This window comes from Lacerta agilis, chromosome 17 (assembly GCF_009819535.1).
Source record: "Lacerta agilis isolate rLacAgi1 chromosome 17, rLacAgi1.pri, whole genome shotgun sequence".
Lineage (NCBI taxonomy): Eukaryota > Metazoa > Chordata > Lepidosauria > Squamata > Lacertidae > Lacerta > Lacerta agilis.
In genome coordinates, this window is record NC_046328.1 from 19,650,578 (window position 1) to 19,677,775 (window position 27,198).

At 45.2% G+C, this 27,198-nt stretch overlaps 2 protein-coding genes across 2 annotated transcripts; both read right to left on the reverse strand.

Moving 5' to 3' along the window:
- Positions 1-27,198, reverse strand: LOC117061775 (L-serine dehydratase/L-threonine deaminase-like). Its single transcript, XM_033174732.1, has 8 exons — positions 27,076-27,198; positions 4,765-4,926; positions 3,716-3,755; positions 2,821-2,957; positions 2,581-2,672; positions 1,966-2,193; positions 1,231-1,355; positions 1-324 (listed from the first exon to the last, which is right to left on the reverse strand). The coding sequence occupies exons 2-8, from the start codon at positions 4,915-4,917 to the stop codon at positions 23-25; spliced, it is 1,077 nt and encodes a 358-aa protein (XP_033030623.1). The 5' UTR covers positions 4,918-4,926; positions 27,076-27,198; the 3' UTR covers positions 1-22.
- LOC117061774 (L-serine dehydratase/L-threonine deaminase-like) lies at positions 12,140-27,183 on the reverse strand. Its single transcript, XM_033174731.1, has 8 exons — positions 27,076-27,183; positions 24,533-24,694; positions 20,344-20,383; positions 18,521-18,657; positions 18,319-18,410; positions 14,521-14,748; positions 13,563-13,687; positions 12,140-12,468 (listed from the first exon to the last, which is right to left on the reverse strand). The coding sequence occupies exons 2-8, from the start codon at positions 24,683-24,685 to the stop codon at positions 12,161-12,163; spliced, it is 1,083 nt and encodes a 360-aa protein (XP_033030622.1). The 5' UTR covers positions 24,686-24,694; positions 27,076-27,183; the 3' UTR covers positions 12,140-12,160.

Sequence of the window (27,198 nt, forward strand, 5' to 3'; positions counted from 1 at the left end):
GTGGGTGAAGCAGCCGTGAGTTTTAATGAGCACACGCCCCCATGGCTTTTTGGAGCGAAGCCGCAAAAATGTTGCATGGATTGTTAAATGTTGCCAAGGCAAGCTCGCACTCCACGAGATCACCCATTCCGTTATCCGTGGACACCTGCTCCTTCAAGCGTTCCAGTTCCTCCATGGAGATGTTGTTGCCGCCACACACAATGATGACTATGGATTCCAGCTCGTTGGGGAGTTTACCATCCTTTTGCAGTGTTTTGGTCAGCTCGGTGTAGATGGCTGCCAAGGACGCCCCGCACGCCGGCTCCACCAGCATCCTCTCCTCATCTGCAGGCAAAAGGGACGTTTAAGTTCTCTAGATGTTGAATCATAGCATCCTAGAGCTGGAAGGGACCCTGAGATCATCTGATCCAATCCTCTGTAATGTAGGAATATGCAGCTATCCAATACGAGGATCAAGCCTGCAACCTTGGCACTATCAACACCATGTTCTAACCAACTGTGCTGTTTCTCCTTCTTGCCATTAAGGCATGAGTAATCAGTAAAAAAAAAAAAAAAAAGGTTAAGGACCCCTGACAGTTAAGTCCAGTCACGAACGACTCTGGGGTTGCGGCGCTCATCTCGCTTTACTGGCCGAGGGAGCCGATGTTTGTCCACAGACAGTTTTTCCGGGTCATGTGGCCAGCATGACTAAACCGCTTTTGGCGAAACCAGCACTTTGACGTGCTTTCGAACTTCTAGGTGGGCAGGAGCAGGGACCGAGCAACGGGAGCTCACCCTGTCGTGGGGATTCGAACCGCCGACCTTCTGATCAGCAAGCCCTAGGCTCTGTGGTTTAGACCACAGCACCACCCGCACAATAAGTAGTAGAAGTAATTCATGATGTGCATTTGAAGTGCAATATACCACTTGATCCTCAAAAGAGGAATGGACAAATAAGAGGATTGGACAAATCAATGATGACTAGAATTGTACAGTTGGAAGGGACACAATGGCTCATCTCGTGAATACAGTTCTGCACAAACTCATAATAGCACTTGGAGCAGCAAGAGCCAATGTGGCGCCTTGTAGAGTTTATTTGACTCCAAAACCCATCAGCCCCAGCCAGTATGGCCGATGGTCAGAGAAGATGGGAACTCTAGTCCACCATATAATTGCACTGACTATCCAGACGTGGAGAACGAGTTCACAATTAGTGCATTAATACAGGATGGCTGTCCTGCGAATACATACCCAGAAACTTCCCGACGGCTGCCACTGCGTCACAGTCGTTGACAACCTGTGATATGACGGGGTACTCTTGCGCCAGCTTAAAAGCTTCCTCGGCCACCGTAGCTGCCCCAAGGGTGGTAGCAACGCTGGACCCAGAACAGGAAAAGGAAGGTCAGTGGGCTGGATTTTGCTCGTTGGATTTGGCTCAGGCAAACAATGTGTAATGACAATGAGGCCATTTTATTTATCTGTTGCAAATATGCCCCTCCATTTTTCTCCTCAAGGTGGTGCATGTGGTTCTCCCTTTCCTCCTTGAATCCCCACAACAACCCTGTGGGGTAGGTGAGGCTGGTAGCCAGTGACTGGTCTCAGCCACTGAGCTTCATGGTCAAGTGGGGATTTGAACCCTGCTGTCTGACACACTAACCACTGCACTGGCTCCCAGTATTGTATTGTAATGATTGTTTCCTCTGCCCTCCGTCAGCCCTCACCTGCCTGGCTATCGGCCACCTCCTCCTGCGTCTCAGCATTGCTGCTTATAGAACTCCACAGGGAGGAGGACGGGGACAAAACTAGGACAAGGTTGGCTCTGCCTGTCATTGGCTCTGGCGCCCCCTACTGTTGGGCTCCCTGTCTTCCACCCTACCAGACCCAGTGGGCACCAGCCCGCATCAGCTACCAGTAGTGGCTTCTGCCCTGAGGTAAGGGGAAGTCTTTTACCCTCCTAGCCCCCCACCAAATGTGCCGTGTCTTCACCTGGTAATTTCGGGCAGTGTCACCAGCTTCTTTTCTTCCAAGGAAGCATTCAGACTGTGGGCTCCGCAGGTCTCCATGGCGATGATGGGTACCTTGTCCCAGCCCACCTCCTTGAGGCCCTGGATCACCCCACAGAGCATGCCGCCCCCTCCGACAGAGAGAACTATCGCTCCAGGTGTGGACTCCATCTGCTCCTTCATTTCTGTGATCATGGTCTTGTGCCCTTCCCTGCAAAGCAGAGGGGACCCAGAACATCAAAACCAAATGTCAGGGGTGGGAAGGAGAGAGTTGGGGGTGGGGGCGCTGAGAGAAGAGCACATTCAAAATTTCTCATCGTTTTTATTTGTGGGGAGGGGAGAAATCTGGGCTTGGTTTTTTTTCCTTTGCAGAAGTTCATTTTGTCAGGAAATCCCTGCCACATTCCCTGCTTCCTGCACACCAAGCCCCGGCTGAAATTCCAGGGCATTGTGGGGGGGGGAATGAAATGGCCACCAGGTGGCCAAAATGGCCACACTTCAGTTCAGGTATTGCTTCAAAATGGCTAATCTGGTACTGTTTCGAACTGAACTGAGCTGAACTCAATTTCTCCACCGAAGGAGAAATTACATCACATACCAGATGAGAGCGTCATCGAACGGAGGCACGTAGGTCGAGTCAGAGCTACACTTTACCATTTCCTGGGCTGCGTTTTGGCATTCCTCCAGTGTCTAGAGGAAAGGAAGTCATGTTATTCGACTAGGATTCTAAGAAATATTTATCTGATGATGACAGTGATTTTTAAAGGCTTCCAACATTCTTTCTTCTGTGATAAGCCAGGGAAAGGGTTAAGGCTGATCTTCCTTCTTCCAAACTTACCTGTGCCATGCACACCATGGCTCCCTCATCTTCCATGCGCTCCACAGTCATAGCTGGCGTGCACTGGGGCACAAAGATTGTAGCCGGGATCCCCAACTGTTTTGCAGAGTAGGCAGCTGCGAGGCCGGCATTTCCCGCTGGAAGAAAGCCCATTTGACACCACTATGATGCTAGATCTCATGGGGGCAGCCTCACTTCCCAGGCCAACCCAAGGCATACAAGACTTCATGTGTGTTTGAGCAAAAAACAACCAGAAATATAAAGAGACACAGAGCAAGTACATTTATAATAGTATGAAGTCGGTCATGTCCATTAATTTCAATGGGGCTCCTAGGAGTATGACTTATACTGGACATAATCTAGGGTGTTTTGCCTAAGGTCATCTAGTTTGTGAGAGAGGTGAAATCTGAACTGGGGACTTTCTGATTTGCAGCTCAGCCTCTAAAGCCACCATGTTGTTGTTGTTTTTAATTAAATTTGTATACCGCCCTATACCCGCAGGTCTCAGGATGGTTCACAATATAAAATCACAATCTAAAAACACAAAATACATAATAAAAATAAGAACAACCCAATAATTCCCTGCACTGCTTCGGTTTCTCTCATTTTTCCAAACTTAAATTCAGCTCTCTCTATTTCCATGTTGGCTTGTGGGGAAACATTTTTTTTTTCCAAATCCTAGCAAAAATTCACCAGCATTTTAGTGTGATTCCCCCCCCCCCTCAATGTACACATAAGAACACGAGACGAACCTGCTGAATCAGGCTAGTAGCCCTTCCTGTCCCGCATCCTGTTCTCACAGTGGCCAACCAGATGCCCCAAAGGGAATCTTCCACAAGCAGGATCCCCACCCCACCCCTGGAACCCTGACGGTGTCCACAGAAAGCCACATTACCTGAGGCACAGACAAACTGCCTGCAGCGTTTTTCGGCCCACTGTGAAAGCAGAAGAATAGGAATGTGTGAACAGGAGCCATCTTAACCCCACAACAAAAGCAACCCCACCACCCACTGTTCTTTCCAGAAAGGCCTGGACCAGGTTCTGTCCTCTTGACCTCATAATGAAACCTTTGCAGAATACCCATTAGAACAGCTCTTACTGTAAGGAATTTTTTTCGTATGTTTGGTTGGAATCTCCTTTCTTGTAACTTGAAGCTGTTGGGGTTCGAGCCCTAAGTTCCGGAGCAGGAGAGAACAAACTTGCTCCATCTTCCATGTGGCAGCCCTTTAGTTATTTGAAGATGTTAGTTATTTGAAGATGCCTTTTTTCCAGGCTAAACATACCTAGCTCCTTCAAACATTCCTCATAAGGCTCCTAGACCCTTGGTCATCCTAGTCACCATCCTCTGCACACATTTCAGCTTGTCAACATCCTTCTTAAATTGTGGCACCCAGTACTGGACACAGTATTCCAGGTGTGGTCTGACCAAGGCAAACTAGAGTGGTGCTATTACTTCCCTTGATCCGGACACTATACTTCTTTTGAATACCTCATACCTCCTCACTGCCTGAATCGATTCTTCCCAGAAGGAGCCTTTCCCCCAAACAAAGATGGCACCTGCCAGACTGAGGAGCAGCTTGCTTCAAGCTTGTTCCCTAAGCTGATTAAACAATATCCGTTATGTGCAATATTACTTCCCACCAGAAGGTTCCCATCGTAGGAACACCGAAAGTTGTCTTAACCTGAGCTACAGCCTTTCCTAAGGCAATAGAGAAAACCAGCAGCAACCTTCACTATTCTTTCTTGTCTTAAATGGGAATGTACCTTATAGTAAGCCAACAAGAGGCTCAGTGTTCCCCACACTGACTGGCAGCAGCTTTCTAGGGTTTTAGGCAGGGGTCGCTGCCAGCACCACCTGGATAGGCTGGGGACCTTTTGCACTCAAGGCAGCTGCTCTGCCACTGAGCTACGAGCCTTCCCCATATAGCTTTCTCCTTTCCTTACCGCTTTGCAGAAGTTCCCTATGCCTCGGATCTTAAAGGAGCAAGTGGGTTGGGTATTTTCGAGCTTCAGGTAGACCTTGGTACCAGCCAATTTGGAGAGGTGGGGGCTGACCCGCAGCGGAGTGACCACATGGAAGGGCTTGGAGGAGGCCATTGTGGAAAGCTGAGGGTAGAATGGGGATGAGGTACAGAATAAGCACAGTGGAAGGATAAGGGGGGAAAGACTGTTTTGCTTCCTCAAGACTTCATTTTGACTCTTTCTTCATGGCTATGTGATTGAAGTTCGTTGATACAGTCACAAACAGCCAAGGCTGTGAGTGCTGTGATCTTAGAATCTCAAGTCTCGTTCTATTTAAATCAATCAGGTTTCTAGACCTCAAGCTACAAATATGTTCTCCAAAGTGCAGGCAAGTCAAGCTTTCTGATGGGTTAAGCTGTCCTGCGACTGCAATGAGGCTTCACTGCTTAACCCCTTGTCCCCTCTTTGTCATTGGCTGTTAGTGCTGCGAATTTGGAAAGTGAAGTTTTATTATTATTTTTTTTAAAAGAAAACAAGCAGGTTCCTGGGCCTCATGGCTAAAAACATATGTTTGAAAATGTGAGCACAGTAATCCTTTATTAAATTTAATAAAGTTTCCTTATTTTATTGCATTAAAAACCAGACTCTCCCTGCAACCAAATTTTCTGTCTTTACCTGAACTTCAATTATCCAACTCTCCCAAGGATCCAAATTTGCAGTGCCAACGGCCTATACCTTGCTTATCTGACGGCTAAAGGTGTGCATTACATCATGATGCACATTATCTAGCAGACCTCCAGTCAGACGATGAGGCGCACTTACTTGTCGGGGGTCTTAGGAGAGGCTTTGGAGCTTGGCTTGCAAAGTGTTCGGACGGCAGAGCTGGGTGCTTGAGGTGGTGTTTTGGAGGAAGCCGCTGGTGGACTCAGAGGGGGGCTCTCCTCCTTCTCCTGGGGGTGGGCTGCCTGGGTGCTGTGCTTATCTTCACGACTCTGGTCTCATTGGGGGGAATGTTGGTTTCTCTTGGCACCACTTTATAAGCCGGTGTTCTTGGCTTGGTGTTGGCCACTTATGGGAGGGCCAGGGCACTCCCCACAACCACTGCCCTCGCCTCTGAGGTCATCTCCCTTCCTCTCCTCCAACCAGAGATCTGACCTAAGGGAAAGGAGCAGAATCAATGCTTAAAAGGATGTCAGCCAGAGGGGAAATGGGGAAGGGTGTGTGTGATTCGTTGCAAAAGGGGGAAAGCCTATTTCAGTCACTCCAATACTAAAAGAAGAGGAGCAAATGAGAGACTGACAAGGCTAGCTGGTGGAGGAAGGAGAGGCTGGGGGGACAGTCTGGGGTGGCTGCTTCAGACAAAGGGCCCCTTCACTCAAACGGTCCAAACCAGGTTGGCAAGCTGGGTCTGGAATGATGATGAGGCAGCGTTAGGAGTGAGCAGTGCCGGAATTACATATAAGCTAAACAAGCTATAGCTTAGGGCCCCACTTTCTTGGGGCCCCCCCAAAAAAATTAAAGAGAAAAAAACCTGGATGTACATTTCCTAAAAAATAAATAAAACCTACATACAGCAAAAGTGTTGCGTGTTGTATAGGCTCCTATGATGTAAGTAATGGCCCCCGCTTGCTAGCCTGCTCCGTAAAATGTCACTGGTTTGCTCATTTCTACATATTGGGTGCCTACAATCTGCATAAGGACGCGGGTGGCGCTGTGCGTTAAACCACAGAGCCTGGGGCTTGCTGATCAGAAGGTCGGCGGTTCAAATCCCCGCGACAGGGTGAGATCCCGTTGCTCGGTCCCAACTCCTGCCCACCTAGCAGTTTGAAAGCATGTCAAAGTGCAAGTAGATAAATAGGTACCACTTTGGCGGGAAGGTGAACGGCGTTTCCGTGTGCTGCTCTGCTTCGCCAGAAGCGGCTTAGTCATGCTGGCCACAAGACCCAGAAGCTGTACGCCGGCTCCCTCGGCCAGTAACGCGAGATGAGCGCAGCAACCCCTGAGTCGTCCGCAACTGGACCTAATGGTCAGGGTTCCCTTTACCTTTACCTTTACATTCTGCATGGACTAGTTGCATGACAACATGTACAAATGGCTTTAGATACCTGTTAGGTCCATAAATTACCATACAGCATGTATTCAACACAAAAAAGCAACAATTTGTTGTTGACAAAGACAGCTGGACATATAAAGGGCAAGGGCCCCATTACCTTCAATAGCCTAGGGCCTCATCCAACCTAAATCCAGCCCTGGGAGTGAAGGGCAGGGAAACACATTGACCCCAGCAGATAGCTGTGTACACACCAGGCATTGAAAACAAATTCCCTCACACCCAAAGAATCCTGGGAACTGTAGTTTGTGAAGGTAGGGCTTTGCAGACATTGATTCGTTGCTTCATGATGCTGGTTTGCCTGTAAAATTCGGGGTGGGGGGCATGCTGGCAGCATGCTATATTCACAATAGGCTGTGGTAAATAATACTCCTATCTACTCAATGGTAAAAGGCCTAGCGTCTCCCATTTGAGAATATCCCCAAGGCACAGAGAAAGAATGGGCAGCCCAAAGCTAGGAAACTGATTTTTTGTGTTATCAGCCGGACTGTAAAAGTTCCGGGTTTTCTCTTGGCAATGGAAAAGTGGTCCTGAGCCGCAGTGCTGTGTTCTCAGAGCGAAATAACTGGTCCAAAATCCATGCGAATTCTGAAGTAGTTTTGCCTCTTATTGAGCAGGTCCCAGAACCACAGGGCCAGCCGTTACCACAGCAACCAACTGCAAAGTCCTGTGAAACAGGAGACTCTTTCTTCCAAAGCTGAAGGGGAGGGAGAGAAGGACAGGCAGTTACATAACTAAGACCAGGGGTCAGCAAGGTTTATCTTGCCTGGGCCGGATTGGTCCCGCAGAGATCCCTCCGTGAGCCGGATTGCGCATGCCCGCGATTTTCGGCGTCTGCTCATGTGCAGATGCGATTTTCGGCACTGCATAAGCGAGTCCCCGCACTGCTCCAGTTTAGCGCCATGCAGCGTGCGAGCGGGCAGCTCAGTTTGGGGGCGGCTCGTGGGCTGTTCAAACGACCTCCACAGGCCGCTTCTGGCCCATGGGCCTTAGGTTGCTGACCCCTGACTAAGACGACCAGAAGGGGCTACCCAGGAAATCCCACCTCTTAAAATATTCTGAAGAATACTCTGTGGGGCAGGTTAAGGTTTGCAACGTAAATTATGAACCTCAGACTTTTGAGGAAATCCCGCAGCTGCCACCACAACAGAAGAAGCTGTGGTTTGCTGCAGTGGAACAAGAAAATGCAATCTCTGGCTGATCACAAGTTTTTCTCACTTGTTCATTTGCCTGAAGGGGAGAAATCTGTGGGGTGTCTTTGGGTCTATAAAAGAAAAACCCTAGCATCTGGGGAAGTAAAGTTTAAAGCAAGGCTTGTTGCGAAAGGATTCATGCAGAGAAGGGGTTTAGATTATGATGAGAGATTAGACATTTGTCTGAGGGCCAGGAGCGAAAGTATGAGAATGCTTTTAACCCTCGCAGCATATTGCGACAGCATATTTAAATGCAGGGTTAAACCTCACAAATTGATCTTTTATTTCTTTCCACAACTCTACCTCCTATGTTAATTTTATTTATACATGCTTTCTCTTGCCTTTTTTATTTACCATGCTAATACTTTCCCTGGTTTTATTAGCTTGCTCAAATTGTTTATGTTTTAAATCTTTAATTTTCCACTCTATTTCTTGATTTATTATCATTGAAAACTGTGTTTGCAATAATTTAATATCCTGTTTAACTATCTCTTTTCTAGGGGAATTTATCAATTCCTTTATTTCCTTGTTATTTCTTGTAAAATTTCTTGCTTTTTCAATTCTCTTTCCTTTTTTTTTTTGGTATGCTCTTTGCTGAATAAAACCCCACATCACTGCTTTGCTCGCATCCCATACCACTTTCAAATTTGTCTCCTGATTCAAATTAATTTCAAAATAATATTTTAATATCCCTTCCACCTTTCTAATATTTCTTGATCATTTAATAAAGTCTCATTTAGTCTCCATCTCAATGGGAAATTTAGCCCTGTTCTTAATTCTATAATAATAGAGTTGTGATCTGATAGTGTCCTGGGTAGAATTTCTACCTTCTTTACCTTAATGTAAAAATCTCTTGAGGTCCATACAGAGTCCATTCAGCAAACCAAATTATTTGTGGACAAATAAAATGTAAATTGTCTATCCAGTGGGTGTTTTTCTCTCCATATATCAACTAAACTTAAATTTTCTGTCATCTGAAAAAAAGCCTTGGGTAGCTTCCCTGCTTTTGTATCACATCTTCTTATAGTCCTATCCCATTCTAGGGAAGCTACACCATCCATATCTCCCATAAAAATTATCTTTTCACTCATATCTTCAAACAGCATTTCTTCAAGTCAGTTTTTTCCCCTCATTTGGTACAAACAAACAAATAAATTAAGGAGTTGGCCCAGCAGTTGGGGCAAGAGTTCCATCTCAAAGGAGCTATTATAAAGAGTTACCTGGGAGTTGAAGTACAGAGTAAGTGATGGGTGTTTTTCTACTAAGCCAGAAAAAGAAAATTACACAACTGTTAGAATGTTTTGGTATGCAGAATTGTAAACGCATTCAAACTCCTATGGTGATAGACTTTAAAAAGACAGAGAGTAATGTGGAGTTTGAACACCAGGAGCTATGCCGCTCTGCCATTGGCAGTTTGTTGTACAGTTCACAGTGGGTCCAGACCAGATATAAGCAATGCTGTGGGTGTTCTTAGCAGGTTACTTTCAAAGCCAACCAAAGCAGTGTGTTTCGCTATTTAAAAGCAACACAGGACTACTGTTTAAAACTGTTATCCTCTGGGGCAGAGGAGTTAACGTGTTACTGTGACTCAGATTTGGAAATGATATACAGACAAGGAGGTCTACTACTGGAATAGTAGTAGAATTTGGATGGGTTGGAAATCCTGGAAACGGGTTGGTATCTCTGTCTAAATCCAAAGCGGAATATGCTGCTCTGTCTGAATTGAGCAACAAGCTTCCCTATTTCATGCAGGTATGAATGTAGAATCCAAGCTACCTGTGACAGTTTATGGAAGACAATCGGGCCTGCATTTCCATGGCAGGGCCTGAACAATTCAAGTCTAGGACAAAACACGTGGATATCAAATATAGACATGTTAGGGACAATGTGGAACAAGGATTAACGAAATTTGTATATTGTGAGTCAAGCCAGAACATTGCTGGTGTAATGACAAAACCCAATAGCTTCGAAAGACAAAGAAATAGTTGAAAAGGGATTAGTGAAGCATATGTGAAACACTTCACACATGCTCTGATGAATGTTTTTTCTTAGAATTAAGAAGCGGTGTTGAGGTTCCTTTACTTGCTGTTAAGGAAAATCTGGTGCATGTGCGTCCCTTATCTTGCGCCTGCAAGTCTTGTGATTAGTGTTTGAAGGTGACTGCGACCTGGCAACCAGCCAAGTAGGTCACTGTGATCTGCCAACTGGCCAAGGGTGTGGTCATTCTTGGGTATATTAAGAGGGGGCTGCACATTGCCTCTCTGCTTCGCTGCAAGGAAGCTCTGCCAGATTGATGCTGAACTCTGTGTTGTTTGTATGCTGTGAGTTGTATTTGCTTTGCATTTGAAATCTGCACCTTCTACTAGGGATCTACTGGAAGCCTATATATAGTGCAACTGCCTTAATGCTTTGGACCTGTCAGTAAAGGACTGAGCTGACTAAAGAGTTGGGAGTCTGACTGAATATCTTCTGGCGCAAAACTGCACTGCCATGAACCTACGCACTTGGGGAGCTGCACACATTTGGCACATGCCATATGCCAATAGGTTTCTTGTGGACATCTGGCTGGCCAGTGTGAAAACAGGATGCTGGACTAGATGGGCCACAGGCCTGATCCAGCAGGACTTTTCTTACATTCCTAAGTCCCATGCTGGGAGGTGGGGCAAGGGAACAGCGTACAAACACTAGGTGGGATCTGAAACAAAATCTTGTATTGTATCCCTCCTCCCTTTCCCAATGAATCAGCTCACTGAGAAGAGTTCACTAAGCCCAAGACGTTCTAGCTGCTGGAATTTTAGCAGGTGTCAGCCAGACATATGCATATTTTGCACCTCCTTGAGGTCTGGGAAATTAAAACAAACAGCACAGATTCTCAGAAAGCCGTGTTTTCATAGGGTTTCCATAACCCAGTGGAATCACATCTATGCACAGTCCTGGTGAAATCATCAAACAGCCAGCTGGCTGTTTCCAAGGCTTGGGGCACTTTATGAATTGGTGGCGCTTCTCCTTTGTGGTATTCGGTGGTGGTGGTGGTGGTCCTGAGTTTAGGAAACTCGTTGCTAAAGGCTGTAAGTTTGAATTACCTGGGAGGGGGGCAGTGTTCCCTTGGAGGTCTGAACCGACAGTACAATCACCCAGGGGCTGTTCTTAGTGCATCTAGGAGAACAAGGCAGGAGCCCCTAGAGACTCCCAGTGTCTCTGGGCTTCAGGTGTCTGTAACTGCAAAGTAGATTCCAGAATCCCCCGGCTTCTGGTTGGCTGGAGGGGAAAGGTCAAACTCCAGGGATTGTGACATCCACTGATACCAAGGCAACAGAGCCAGGCACACACAGGGGAGCCTGATCAGCAACCTAGGGAGCCCCTTGACCCCTCTAAGCCAGTTTTCATAGGAATATAGGAAGCTACCTTATACTGAATCAGACCATTGGTCCATTTTGCTCAGTATTGTCTGCACTGATCGGCAGCAGCTCTCCAGGGATTCAAGCAGGGAACATTCCCAACCCTACTGGGAGATGGCACTGGGGATTAAACCTGGGACCTTCTGCATGCAGAGCAGATACTGATACCCCTGAGCTTATGGCCCTTTTGCCAACCTAGATCATCAATCATAGAATCATAGAGGTGGAAAGGACCACGAGGATCATCAACTCCAACCCACTGTAATGCAGGAATCTTTTTGCCCAATGTGGGTCACAAACTGATGGACCGTGAGGTTAAGAGTCATGCTCTACCAACTGAACTATCCCTTGGGTCTGGGGCCCTCCAGATCATTTATTTATTTTACCACATTTATTTCATAAAAATTATCTGCCGCTAGAGTGTAAAAGCAAACATACATGGCCTCAAAGTTCAGAGAATGGCCACAATGGGCAGCTGGACAGAAACCCAAAGCCCTCCCTTCTTCCCCTGGCAATGACCAGCCCTGGGAACTAGCACTCTCAGATATATGCTTGCGATCCAACCAAATCCCCAGGCACCAGGGCATATGCAACCCAGTTTTCCCGTCCACCCACTCCTCTGTTCCCACCCGACACAAAGCTCAGGAAGAGCAGGGTGGGTGAAGCAGCCGTGAGTTTTAATGACCACATGCCCCCAAGGATTTTTGGAGTGAAGCTGTGAACGTCCCCGAATTGCTTGCATGGTTCCATTTTGCTAGGGCAACCTTGCACTCCACATATTCTTTCATTCTATGGTTCATGCACAGGTCTTCCTTGAGGCGATCCAGTTCCTCCAGGGTGATGTTGTTGCCACCGCACACAATGATGACTATGGACTCCAGATTGCGGGGGAGTCTGCACTCCTTTTGCAGCGTTTTGATCAGCCCGCTGTAGATGACTGCCAAGGTCGCCCCGCACGCCGGCTCCACCAGGATCTTCTCCGCGTCTGCAGGCGAAAAGGGTCATTTAAGTTCTCTGGATGTTGAATCATAGCATTGTAGAGCTGGAAGGGACCCTGAGGACCATCTGGTCCAACCCCTTGTAATGCAGGAATATGCAGCTGTCCCTTACAGGGATCGAACCTGCCACCTTGGCATTATCAGCACCATGCTCTAAGCAACTGAGCTATTTCTCCTTCTTGCCATTAAGGCATGAATAATCAGGAAGCAATGCTTCTGAATACCGGTTGCTGGGAGCCACAGAAGAGGAGACTGCTCTTGGGCTTGGGATCAGCTTGCTGGTTTCCCATTGGAGCATCTGGTTGGCCACTGTGAGAACAGGATGCTGGACTAGATGGGCCTTTGGCCTGATCCAGCAGCCTCTTCTTAATTTTCTATGTTCACTTTAAACAGTCATGACTTGGGATAGCTCCATTGATAGAGTATGAGACTCTAAATCTCAAGGTCATGGGTTTGAACCCCATGCTCGATTCCTGCATTGATTGGGGTTGAACTAGATGATCCTCGTGGTCCCTTCCAACTCTATAATTCTTTGATTCCCCGAAATAATCCTGGGAGCTGTAGTTTGCTGAGGGTGCTGAGGGTTGTTAGGAAACCCTTTCCCCCTCCCAGTTCCTAGAGTGGTTAACAAACAACCCTTCTTCCAAGGGAATTCTGGGAACTGTAGCTCTGAGGTCCCCCACTGAGCATGTTCAGTCCTAAGTGGGCTGTTTTTTGGAGCTACTCCTAATCTCCCCCTTCCCCGCACATTAAAAAATGTTGTATTTCTGAGAACCTAGGGATTAGTTAAAACCTGCTGGTGCCTCCCCACTTGTTAGTGGATAATGCCGAATACATATGGATTTGATTCAGTTTAATTATTTGCATTCTGCTTCTCCCAACACCTGGGTTAATCTTGCAGCAGCATTAAACCTTAGCAAACATGTCAACAAATGCCATCATATCATGAATAAGGCAGAACAGACAAATTCAGCAGACAATTCATATAGATCACAGACTCAAGTGCATTGACTATCCAGACTTTGAGAATGAGTCTGCTGTTAGTGCATTAATACAGGATGAATGTCCTGCGAATACATACCCAAAAACCTCGGAATGCCTGCCACTGCCTCCGGGTCGGTGACGACCTGTGATATGACGCAGTGTTCCTGAGCCAGCTTCAAAGCCTCCTCTGCCACAGTAGCTGCCCCAAGGGTGGTAGCAACGCTGGACCCAGAACAGGAAAAGGAAGGTCAGTCGGCTGGATTTTGTTTGTTGGATTTGGCTCAGGTGAGCAATGTGTAATGACAATGAGGCTATATTGTTTTTATTTATCTATTATTATTATTATTATTATTATTATTATTATTATTAATCCCTCCGTTCTTCCCCAAGGAGCTCAAGGCGGTGTATGTGCTTTTCCCTTTCCTCATTGAATCCCCCAAACAACCCTGTCAGGCAGGTTAGGCTGACAGCCAGCTAGATGCTGCTGTATACGTGCATATACGTGTATGGTATTTGCTGTGCAAATTTTAATGTATCACTTTTGTATTGTTGATTTAATGAGTTGGTCTGTGACCGTAAAATAAATTCATTCATTCAGCCAGCGACTGGCCTCACCCAGTGTGCTTCATGGTCAAGTTGGGATTTGAACTCTGCTGCCCCAGGTCCAAGTCTGACACTCTAACCACTGCACTAGCTCCCAGTATTACATTGGTCATTTGCTCTGCCCTCCATCAGCCCTCGCTTGCTTGCTTGCTTGCTTTATTACAACTGACCCAGGGAGTGTCCCTGGCTATCGGCCACCTCCTCCTGCGTCTCAGCATTGCTGCTTATAGAACTCCACAGGGAGGAGGACGGGGACAAAACTAGGACAAGGTTGGCTCTGCCTGTCATTGGCTCCGGCGCCCCCTACTGTTGAGCTCCCTGTCTTCCGCCCTACCAGACCCAGTGGGCACCAGCCCACATCAGCTGTCACGCTACCAGTAGTGGCTTCTGCCCTGAGGTAAGGGGTAGTCTTTTACCCTCCTAGCCCCCCACCAAAAGTGCCGTTTGCTCACCTGGTAATTTTGGGAAGTGTCACCAGCTCCCCTTCTTTCAAGGAAGCATGGAAGCTGTGAGCTCCCCAGGTCTCCATGGCGATGACGGGTACATCGTCCCAGCCCACCTCCTTGAGGCCCTGGATCACACCGCACAGCATGCCGCCCCCTCCGACAGAGAGAACTACCACTCCAGGTTTGGACTCCATCTGCTCCTTCATTTCTGTGACCATGGTCTTGTGCCCTTCACTGCAAAGCAGAGGGGACCCAGAATATCAAAACCAAATGTCAGGGGTGGGAAGGAGAGAGTTGGGGGTGGGGGCGCTGAGAGAAGAGCACATTCAAAACTTATCATTTTTATTTGTGGGGAGGGGGAGAAATCTGGTCTTTTCCTTTCTTGCAGGAAATCACTGCCATATTCCCTGCTCCCTGCCCCCCAGGCCCCGGTTGAAATTCCGGGGCATTGTGGGAGAAAAAAAATGGCCACCAGGTGACCAAAATGGCTGCACTTCGGTTCAGGCATTGCTTCAGAATTGCTAATTTGGTACTGTTTCATGGAACTGAATTTCTCCACCATTCCAAGTGGCAGAGGGCAGAAAGGGAAGATTTCTGTCTCTTGTTTTTAAAAGCCCTTATCTCCTCTCTTCCCCTTCTTAATATTCCGCTTATTTACAAAAGATGTGTGTCTCTTATTTTAATAATAATAATTATTATTTTAGTTTATTACCTGCCCTTCAACCTAAGGTCTCTGGGCAGGTTACAACAATATAAAACACATTAAAAACAAAGGTTTAAATCTTTGAATTACAACAACAAAAATCTAAGGTGGGTCCTGAAAATAGACCATGTTCGCCTGAATGTAAGCCTCACTTTCCCCCAAAATTCCAACCGCAAAAAGTGTGGTTTATATTTGCGACCTTACGGTATGCAGCCAGGAGTGTGGGGCAAACAATGACCAGGAGCGTGGTGCCCCCCACCCCGTGCATAGCCCCCCATCCTCTCCCCCAAAGGCCAGGAAGGGAGAAAGCAAGGAAGAGGAAAGGCTGCGGACAAGGCAGAGTGGCTCCTCCCCACCTGCCCCCCCCCCCGTATGCAGCCAGGAGCAGCGAGGAATGGAGCGGCTTATATTCAGGTATTTTTTAATTTTCTCTCTCTCCCCCCCTCCAATTTTAAAGCTGCGACTTATATTTGGGTGTGGCTTATATTCGGGCCAATACGGTACATTTCAAGTGTCAGAGGTCAGGGTAAAGAATACAAGATGAGAAGAGCTTGCTGGATCAAGCCAATGGCCCATTTAGTCCAGCAGCCAACCAGATGCCTGTGAAAAACCTGCAAGTGGGACATGAGCACAACAGCAACTCTTCCCTCCTGTGGTTTCCTGCAACCGGTGTTCAGAAGCATTAATGCCTCTGGCTGTAGAGGAAGAGTGCATAGTAGCCACTGAGAGATTTGCTCCTTTGTGGATTTGCCTGATCTCTTTTTTTTTATTTTTATTGTTTCATATTTATATTTTATTGATAGTTTTAAAGTGAATTCGAGTGAAAAAGAGAAGAAAAGAAGATCTTTTTCTTAAAAAAAAAAATAAACCCAAAAGAAAGCAGAGGAAAACAATAACGACGAAATGACAGTAAAATTTAATTAAGGTAGACTTCCGGCGGCGACGCCATCGCCGGGTGGTCGAAGGCTGCTTCGGGTCTGAAGCGCCTTGTCCATCCCGGGGGTTAGGAGCCGCGCTACCGCAGCGCGCGGCTCCGGTTGGGGTGCGGGAAGAGCGTCCCGCACCCTGGGCTCCCCGGCTGCGCCCGCGGAGGCTCCGAACCCTTCCCCTGCCCCCCTGTAAAGGGGGAGTGGGGGTGAAGGGACAACGGAGCCGGGCTTACGGGGACATGCCCCAACCGGGATGCAAATGCGGCGGCAAAGCCCGCGGTGAACGTCCAAGTTCTACCTGTGAAGAATGGAGCTAAAGGAACCCGGTGGTCGTGAGTAAATAATCTTGGCAGAAATCGTGTTTTTGGAACGATCCGGGGGGAAGGAGAAAGGCAGCCTGCCTCCCTCCCTTCGAGCCTAAGAAACTAACCAATTTGAGGGATTGCTGCCACAGAACTGGTTATATAGTATCTAAAATCGATACATGAGACTGGCAAACTTTTTTCTTGGGAAGCTAACTAGCGGAAAATATCTCTATTTAAAGTTGCGGTGTTTGCGCTCCAGCTTAGGAAAATGGCGACGAACAAAGAGACAGGAGAAGAAATATGATACCCACTTCCTCCTCCTCTGCCAGTATGCTGGGTTTCGTCCTTGAACTGGTATTGAACTCTGGACTAACAGATGAACAAAGGCTCACTGCCTTGAAGGTGGAACTAATTTACAGAAAAGTCAAAGTCTTGTGTGGGGGTCTGAAATGGAACCAACTGCCCACAGAGGAGGCTAACAAAACTTTTGACACTTTGGAAGAAAATCTTGTCAAAGAGCTGAGAGGATGGATGGAAAGATGGGAAGAAATGAATGAGCTACTTCGGAGAAGAAATTCGCTTGTTGGGGGTGGCAGCCCCAAGGCGATGTCAAGATTTGCTATATCCAGTCCCCGAGGTGTGAGCTCGGGGGCCAGGGACAGAGAATTAAGGTATTTACAAGAAGAAAAGGAATGCTACAAAGAACCGGAGAAGCTGAGAGAGGGAGAGTTGGATACCTCGGAGCTCGTGGCAAGGAGAGCTTTGGACTGTGCCTGGATCTGTGGACGTTGGGAGAGGGAAGTTGCATGGAAGTTCAGGGCTGATGCCATCAGGAGAAGAAGAATGGACAGAGGGGGTGTGGGGTGAAGTATTAAGTAAAATCTAAAGCAATCTGTTATGGTATTTTGAAATTGGAGGGTGAACACTGTCAACAATAGTTTGTTTTATTATTTGTTCGAACATGAAAAGAGATATTTCAAGTTTTTATGTTATTAGCAGCAGTTCAAAGGATAGAAGAGATAGATTTGATGAGGATGATTTGTGAGGATTTATGAGGATGTAGTATAAATGAAGTCATTTCAAGTGGTTTAAGTTTATAGATTAATATGATTAAGATTAAGATGAAGATTAAGATGAATGTTTTACTTTATATATATAATTAAGTTTAATTTTTTTAAATGAAGAGGTTAAAAAGTAGATTATGGATATAAACTCGAAGGTGAAAAGGCAGGGGAAGTCAACTGTCAAGATTGGAAAAAGAATTTTTTTTTTTTTGAGATGTCTAATTAAGAAGAAAAATCATGGCAATTTTTGTATTAGATGTGTAATTGTATTTGTTTTGTATGTGTATAAATGTAGGTGTGGTTAAGGTTGTATGTTGTTATAAGTAAAAATGTCAATAAATTCTTATAAAAAAAAAAAAAAATTTAATTAAGGTAACAAACCTATATAGTGTTCAGTGGTACTTTGGTTCTGGAACGCAATCCGTTCCGAAAGTCAGTTCGAGTTCCAAAATGGTCCAAAACCAAAAACTGAAAGCGGAAGCCTCAAAACGGAAAACTCAAAATGGAAGCCGCGTTTCCTGTTTGACTTCCAAGGCGCGTTCGAAAACCAAGGCATTTGCTTCTGGGTTTTCGGCCTTCGAGTTCCGAAACGTTTGACTATGTAGGTGTTCGAAAACCGAGGCACCACTGTATATGTAAGTCTAACCCCCTTTTTAAGACATCTATGCTGGTAGCCATCACTGCTTCCTGAGGGAGGGAGTTCCATAATTTAAGCGCAGTGTGAACAAGTCTTTTTTTTTAATCTGTCCCAAATCTTCCAAAACGGATGTCCACTAGCTCTCACTCACTCATACATCACATACCTGATGAGAGGGTCACCGAAGGGAGGCACAAAGGTCCATTCAGAGTTTCTCTTTACCGCCTCCTGGGCTGTGTTCTTGCATTCGTCCAGTGTCTAGAGGAAAGGAAGTCATGTTATTAGACTAGGATTCTAAGAAATATTTGGTGTTGGGTTTTCTTAAGGCTTCCAACATTTTTTCTCCTGTGATAACCTCCCAGACCTACCTGCCCAAAGCACACCGTGGCTCCCTCGTCTTTCATGCGCTCCACAGTGAAAGCTGGCGTGGATTGGGGCACGTAGATGACAGCTGGGATCTCCAACATTTTGGCACAGTAGGCAGTTGCAAGGCCGGCATTCCCCGCTGGAAGAAAGCCCATTTGACAGCACATGATGCTAGACCTCATGAGGGTTGTCCCCATTCCTCAGCCACCCAAGTCGTACAAAGATCACCAGTGTTGAAGCAATGATTCTTCAACATCAACTTCGTTGGACTGGTCATGTTGTGCAGATGCCTGATGATAGTCTTCCAAAGCAACTACTCTATTCCGAACTTAAAAATGGAAAGCGTAATGCTGGTGGTCAACAAAAGAGGTTTAAAGACTGTCTCAAGGCAAATCTAAGAAAATGTAGTATAAACACCGACAACTGGGAAACACTGGCCTGCGAGCGCTCCAGTTGGAGAACAGTCTTTACCAAAGGGGTCATGGGCTTTGAAGACACTCGAACTCAGGACAAAAGGGAGAAATGTGCTAAGAGGAAGGCACGCTTGGCAAATCCACACCGTGATCAACTCCCGCCCGGAAACCAATGTCCCCACTGTGGAAGGACGTGTAGATCCAGAATTGGCCTCCACAGTCACTTACAGACTCATTGTTAAAACTGTGTTTATGGAAGACAATCTTACTCGGCTACGAGTGATCGCCAAAGAAGACAACACCTTATGTGTGTTTGAGGGGAAAAAACCAGAAATATAAAGAGACACGGAGCAACTGCATTTATAATATGAAGTCGGTCATGTCCATTAAGTTCTCCTTGGAGTATGACTAATACTGGACATAATCTAGGGTGTCCTGCTTAAAGTCATCTAGTTTGTGGGAGAGGAGAAATCCGAACTGGGGACTTTCTGATTTGCAGGTCAGACTCTAATCCACCATGTTGTTGTTGTTGTTGTTAATTAAATTTGTATACCGCCCTATACCTGCAGGTCTCAGGGCGGTTCACAATATAAAATCACAATCTAAAAACACAAAAAACATAAAAGTAAAAGTAAAAACAACCCTATAATTCCCTGCACTACTTTTGCATTTAGACTGTCAGTATTTTGGTCCCCAAGGCTGTTGTTGGCATCTGTATAGACACAGTAGGGTTGCACGAATTGGTCCCTTTTGGTTTCTCTGATTTTTCCAAACTTGGGTTCAGTTCTTTGCATTTCCAGGTTGGCTTGTGGAAACATTTTTTCAAATCCTTGCAAAAAATCACCAGCCTTTTAGTGTGATTCCCCCCCCCCATGTACACATAAGAACATGAGACGAGCCTGCTGAATTAGGCTAGTAGCCCTTCTAGTCCAGCATCCTGTTCTCACAGTGGCCAGCCAGATGCCTCAAAGGGAAACCCACAAGCAATTGAGCCCTCTCCCCTCCTGAGGTTTCCAGCCTCTAAGTGCGGAGGTAGAGTACAGCCATTGTGGCTTCATGTTTTTTTTGCAAAGCACTTTCGCCTAATGCATTTTTGTATTTTCACTCACTCACGCACAGACATGCATTTTTATGCCTATTCCTTAAGAACTGCGTAGCAAAATTCAGAAAAGTGCAAATTCCAGAGGGCGGCTCTGGTTTTGTTCTCATATTATTTTGGAAAGTGAAAGTGAATTTTGGAGATTCCCCTTTATATGCAAACTCAATTGCAGTTCTCCATCCCTCATCTTGTCTCACCATTCTCCAACCTGGAGCTACCTTGCAGGGGTGTTGCAAGAATACTATCCTACAAAGCTGGTGAAGGCTCCCCCTACCCTTGGAACTCTGACATTGTCCACAGAAAACTACATTACCTGAGGCGCAGACAAACTGCTTGCTGCCTTTTTCGGCCATCTGTGAAAGCAAAAGAAGAGGAATGTGTGAACAGAAGCCATATTAACCCCACAGCAAAAACAACCCCATCACCCATGGTTCTTTCCAGGCAGGTGTGGACCAGATTCTGCCCTCCTGACCTCAGGGAACCTTTGCAGAATGCCCAAAGAACTCTGCTAGATCAGAGCAAAGGCCCATCTAGTCCAACATCCTGCTTCCAACACTCCCCAAGCATGCTATAAATCTGTTAGTTCTTCATGAATTTCTCAGTTTTTAAAGCCCCCATTTAAGTCAGTCAGTTGAGGGAGGGTGAGTCATGCATGTTTAGTGCCCGATTTGATTTTCCCCAGGAGGAACCTTTCCCCCAAACAAAGATGGCACCTACCTGAATATAATTGATGTATTTGAATATTTAGAAATGAAATGAAAAGCAAGCAGCCTTAATGTTTTTAGCTGCAGAGAAAGCATTTGATAATGTCTCCTGGGACTTTATGTTTAAAGTGTTGGAATATATGAGCTATAGAGACATTTTTATAAAAGGAGTTAAGGCAATATATACAGAGAGAGTAGTCAGCAAAATTGATAGTAAATAATGTGTTAATGAAGAACTGCAAAATATCGAAAGGAACTAGACAAGGATGCCCACTGTCACCTTTGTTGTTTATATTAGTTTTAGAAGTTTTGGTGCAAAGAATAAGATGCAACCAAGAAATTAAAGAAATAAGGGTGGGACAAAGACAATATAAATTAAAAACATATGCAGAAGATGCGGTGATATCTGTAGAAGAGCCAATAGAGACAATTCCAAAAGCACTAGAAAAGATTAAAAAATATAGAGAAGCAGGTCTTAAAATTAACAAAGATAAAATTGAGCTGCTGGTAAAAAATATGAAGGATGAGAGGAAGAACACATTACAAGATATATCTGGCCTAAGGATTGGGAGAGAAGTTAAATACCTAGGTGTATGGTTAACAGCAAAAAAATACAATTTTGTACAAAGATAATTATTTTAAAGGGATGCGGGTGGCTTTGTGGTTTAACTCAGTAATCCACAGTGCCACCCGCGTCCCTTTAAAATAATTATCTTAGGGCTTGCCAATAAGAATCCCTGCAATGGGGTGAGCTCCCGTTGTTCGGTCCCTGCTCCTGCCAACCTAGCAGTTTGAAAGCATGTCAAAGTGCAAGTAGATAAATAGGTACCGCTCCGGTGGGAAGGTAAATGGCATTTCTGTGCACTGCTCTGGTTCACCAGAAGTGGCTCAGTCATGCTGGGCACATGACCCAGAAGCTGTACGCCGGCTCCCTCGGCCAGTAAAGCGAGATGAGCGCCGCAACCCCAGAGTTGTCTGCGACTGGACCTAATGGTCAGAGGTCCCTTTACCTTTACCTTTTAATTATTTTAAAACCTGGGGTGATATTAAAAGAAATTTTCAAATATGGGGTAGAATGAAACTTTCATTGTTGGGCAGAGTGTCAACCATAAAAATGAATGCATTACCAAGGATGTTATTTTTGTTTCAATCATTACTGGTGATCCGCAAGACAGATTGTTTCAATAAATGGCAAAAATATAGTGCTAAATATATATGCCAGAGGGAAAACCGAGAATAAAATATAAAATATTGATAGATGCAAAAGAGAGAGGAGGTTTTCCCCTGCCAGGTATGAGATCATATTATGAAGCTTCCTGTCTGTGCTGGTTGAAGGAATGGTTGTCACTGAAGAATCCACATATTTTAGACTTGGGAGGTCATGATAATATATGTTAGGACGCAAACAAGTTGGCGCGCTGAAGAGCAGCAGTCAGAGTCGGATAAAGCCAAGGTCAAACAGTCCGGGTCAGAAGCCAGCTGAAGTCAGGCAGTAGCACAGGGGTCAGGAATAGCCCAAGTCGGTTCAAGCCAGAAGTCAGGAAACCGAGGTCAGGATTAAGCCAGAAGTCAGAAAGCCGAAGTCACGAAGCCGAGGTCAGGATCAAGTCACAAGTCAGAAAGCCGAGGTCACGAAGCCGAGATCAGGAGGAAGCCAGGAGTCAGAAAGCCGAAGTCACGAACACAGGAACCAGGAACCAGGAACAGGACGAGCAAGAACAACCACTCGCTTCAGCACAGCAGTTCTCCAGGTACACAGCTGTCAACTTTTTCCCTTTTTTAACGGAAAATTCCCTTATTCTGAATAGGATTCCTTGCAAGAAAAGGGAAAAGTTGACAGCTATGTCCAGGTATGAATTCCTCCATTTCCACAGATTCTTCTGTGGGTGCAGCCTTGCCAGGGGGGGCCTTGCCACCACTCCTCCTCATCTGGCTAAACCCTGACAATATATTTGGCTGGCACATGTATTTGTGGTATGAAAAGGTGAAAGTATATAAAGGATTTACAAATAATATAATTAGGAAAAATTTGTATAGAGTATAGGACAAATATAAAAATTTATTGGAGCCAAAAACTGTTAAGAGAGGAAGGTGGAAAGTTCAAATTAAAAGAAAGTAAGGATTTATCAGGAATGGTAACAACATGGATACAATATCATTCGAATGAAGTATTCAAAAAATATATGAAATGGGCATTTGGGGGACAAGTATCTCAATTAGAGACCTGTTAGATTGTAAAGTTAAAGTGATGTCTCAAATGTATAAGATGTTATTGGAATGGGAGACAAAAGACAAATAAGTGAAATCTTCAGTGACACATTGGGCAATAGATATTGGTTATAACATAGAAATGGTGGCATGGGAACGATTGTGGAATATAGATATAAAATTTACAGCATGTTATGCTTTAAGAGAAAATTATATGAAAATGTTATATAGATGGTACTTAACACTTAGCAGATTGGCAAAAAATGTATGAATAAAAATCGAACAAGTGTTGGAAATGTAAGGAGAAAGAAGGTACATTATTCCATATGTGGTGGTCATGCAATAAGGTTAAAACTTACTGGGAAATGATATATAATGAACTGAAAAAGATGTTTAAGATAACATTTGTAAAAAAACAACAACAACCCAGAATCTTTCCTTTTAGGGATTATGGGATCAGAGTTACCTAAACAATATAGAAATTTATGTATGCAACAACAGCTTCAAGAATGATATTTGCCCAAAAATGGAAAGAAGAAGAAGTCCCAACGAGAGAAGAATGGCTACAGAAATTAATGGACTTCGCAGAAATGGTGAAACTTACAGGAAGAATAAGAAATCAAGACAACAAACTTTTTATTAAGGAATAGAAATGGTTTATCAAATTTTTACAAACAAATTGTAAACAGATTAAGACATTAGTAGGATTACTGTAAAAAACAACAACAACCCTTCGCAGTTTCTAAAGCATATATGAAAATAGATGAAGAAAAGAGTAACTTAAGATAATTGGAATGTGCAGGTAAAGATGAAAATAAATTTATGGAACTGCAGGAAGAGGGGGAGGGAAGTCGAGGTTTGAAAGGTTAAATTATTGCCGAAAGGTTTATTTGCGCTAAATGAAAAATTAGAAATTAAATAAATAAATAAATAAATAAATAGATGGCACCAGCCGGGAGGAGGCTTCAAGCTTGTGGCAGTGAGTTCCCTAAGCTGATTAAACAATATCCGTTATGTGCAATATCACTTCCCACCAGAAGGTTCCCATTGTAGGAACACCGAAAGTTGCCTTAACCTGAGCTACAGCCTATCCCAGGGTAGTAGAGAAAACCAGCAGCAACTTTCGCCATTCTTGCTTGTCTTAAATGGGAATGTACCTTATAGTAAGCCAACAAGAGGCTCAAAACAAAATAAAAAATAATTTTTTTCTTCTTCTTCCAGTAGCACCTTAGAGACCAACTAAGTTTGTTCTTGGTCTGAGCTTTCGTATCTGAAGAAGTGTGCATGCACACGAAAGCTCATACCAAGAACAAACTTAGTTGGTCTCTAAGGTGCTACTGGAAGAATTTTTATTATTACTATTATTTTCTTTTGACTATGGCATACCAACATTGCTACCACCTGTAACTGGAACAAGAGGCTCAGTGTTCCCTACACTGACTGGCAGCAGCCCTCTAGGGTTTTAGGCAGGAGTCGCTGCCAGCCACACCTGGACAGGCTGGGGATTGAACCGGGGACCTTCTGCACTCAAGGCAGCTGCTCTCCCATTGAGCTACGAGCCTTTCCCATATAGCTTTCTTCTTTCCTTACCGCTTTGCAGAAGTTCCCTATGCCTCGGATCTTAAAGGAGCCAGTGGGTTGGGAGTTTTCAAGCTTCAGGTAGACCTTGGTACAAGCCAATTTGGAGAGGTGGGGGCTGACCCGCAGCGGAGTGACCACATGGAAGGGCTTGGAGGAGGCCATCGTGGAAAGCTGAGGGTAGAATGGGGATGAGGTACAGAATAAGCACAGTGGAAGGATAAGGGAAAAAGACTGTTTTGCTTCCTCAAGACTTAGTTTTGACTATGTATGGCTATGTAGTTGAAGTCCATTGATACAGATCTTAGAATCTCAACTCTCATTCTATTTAAATCAATCAATCAATCAACCAATCAATCAAGTTTCTAGTCCTCATGCTACAAATATATTCTCAAAAGTGCGGGCAAGTCAAGCTTGCCGATGGGGTAAGCTGTCCTGCCACTGGAATGAGGCTTCACTGCTTAACTCCTTGTCCCCTCTTTGTCATTGGCTGTTAGTGCTGCGAATTTAGAAACTGAAGTTTCATCATTATTTTTTTTTAAAAAAACAAGCAGGTTCCTGGGCCTCGTGGCTAAAAATATACTGTAATCCTGCTGCTTTATTTTATCGTCTTATGAAAAATCTTTTTTTTTTTTTTTTAAAAAAGGCAGGAATGAGGAAATTATGGCAAAATGGGACATTGTGCAAATCATCAATTTGCATAATTTAGATACGTGTCAGAATTCATCCAAAATTTTGATAGGATTTTGCTTTTAATTTAAAGAACGGGTGTACAACCCTGCAGACAGACAGCTGAACTCTCAGCCTGCTGCTGGTGAATTGCTTTTTCGCACCCTTCTCCCTACCTGTTCTGCTCCCTTTCACCTTGGCAGTGCCCATCTCTCCTTCTGGGGTCCCTGCCAAGCTCATTTTTGGTGGTGGTGGTGGATACCACAGGGTGGTAGGGGAAGGCCCTCCAACAGTTCCCCATATCACCTCCGACCCGTATACTATATTAGTGGGTGATGTGCCTGAAGTTTCCTATCTTAACAGCTGGGTTTGCACACATGCATAGCTCTTTAAAGAAAGCTGACATTCTACCCTTCTCAGCTGTTCAGGCTTGCGGAGAGTGGGGAGCTGTGATCAGCCCCTTCCTTCCTTCCCTGCCAGACAGTGGGTTTTGTTTGCCTTTCACATTTAAAAGGCTACAGACACATGCAGCTCTCCGGGTGCTCTGTGCATGTCTGTTTTCCGGGTTGCAATTTGGCCACAGGATCCCGACCATTATGGAGAAGAATTCAAGGCAACTTCAGCACACGGCCCAGGGGTACTCCCGTTCTCATAGCGTTGGGAGTTCCCAGCTGGCTTCTCTAGTTCTGAAATGGACTTTCATAGCTAGGATGAAAAACACCTCTGGTTGAAATCCTGGGAAGTTATTCTAGGCTTGAGAAGACAGCCCTGGGCAGAAGGTGTTGCCTTATACCTGTATCAGGTCAGAGGATTTGCTCCTCTTGACCCAGTATTGTCCACTCTGACTGGCAGCATCAGGTGGTCTTTCCCATCACTTGACCCTTTAAATCAGAGATGATAACAGACTGAACCTGGAACTAGGGATGGGCAAATCTGTTCCTCCTGGTTTCTCATTTTTCCAGCCATAAGTTCAGCTCTCCACACTTTGCATTTTTTTTTAAAGTCCTTATTAAAATTCATCAGCATTTCAGTGCTAATTTTCTCCTCATCTAAATATTTGTATATCATTTTACTTCATATGCATATATCTTTTTCTGCAGAGAAATCTCCCCTAACCAATGCATTTTGTATATTATTCCTCTAATACATGCATTAATAGGCACACTTTAGCATTTGGAGATGCATGAGTTGGCTGAAGTACTGCATCACAATATTCAGAGAAGTGACGAATTTCCACGGGTGGGTGCGTTTCAGTTGGCATATTGTTTCAAAAAGAATGAATTAGATACATTTGCCATTGGATGCCAACTGAATTGAATTTGTCCCCCCATCCCTACATGGAACCTTTTTTTTAATTTATTGCATTCACACCCCACCTTTTTCTCTCCAAGGAGCTCAAGGGATGCTGTGTACATGGTGCTCCCTTTCCTCATTTGCCACAACAACCCTGTGAGATAGATTTGGCTGAGAGGCAGGGACTGGCCCCAGATCACCCAGTGAGCTTCATGGACATGTAGGGATTTTGAACCCTGGCCTCCAAGATCCTAGTCAGACACTCAAATCACTATGCCACACTGACTCTCCACTGGATAACCATCTTTCCCTAGCACCCCATTGTGCTCCAAATCAACCCAAGGCAGTGCTTTAACGTTCCTGTCTACAGCACTGCTAAGACCTCCGGGTATAGGGCAGTATATAAACAAACAGACTCTCCCTGCAAGCGAATTTCCCGTCTTTACCTGAATCTCAATTATCCAACTCTCCCAATGATCCAAATTTGCAGTGCCAACGGCCTATACCTTGCTTATCTGACGGCTAAAGGTGTGCATTACATCATGATGCACATTATCTAGCAGACCTCCAGTCAGACGATGAAGCTCACTTACTTGTCGGGGGTCTTAGAAGAGGCTTTGGAGCTTGGCTTGCAAAGTGGTCGGACGGCAGAGCTGGGTGCTTGCGGTGGTGTTTTGGAGGAAGCCGCTGGTGGACTCAGAGGGGGGCTCTCCTCC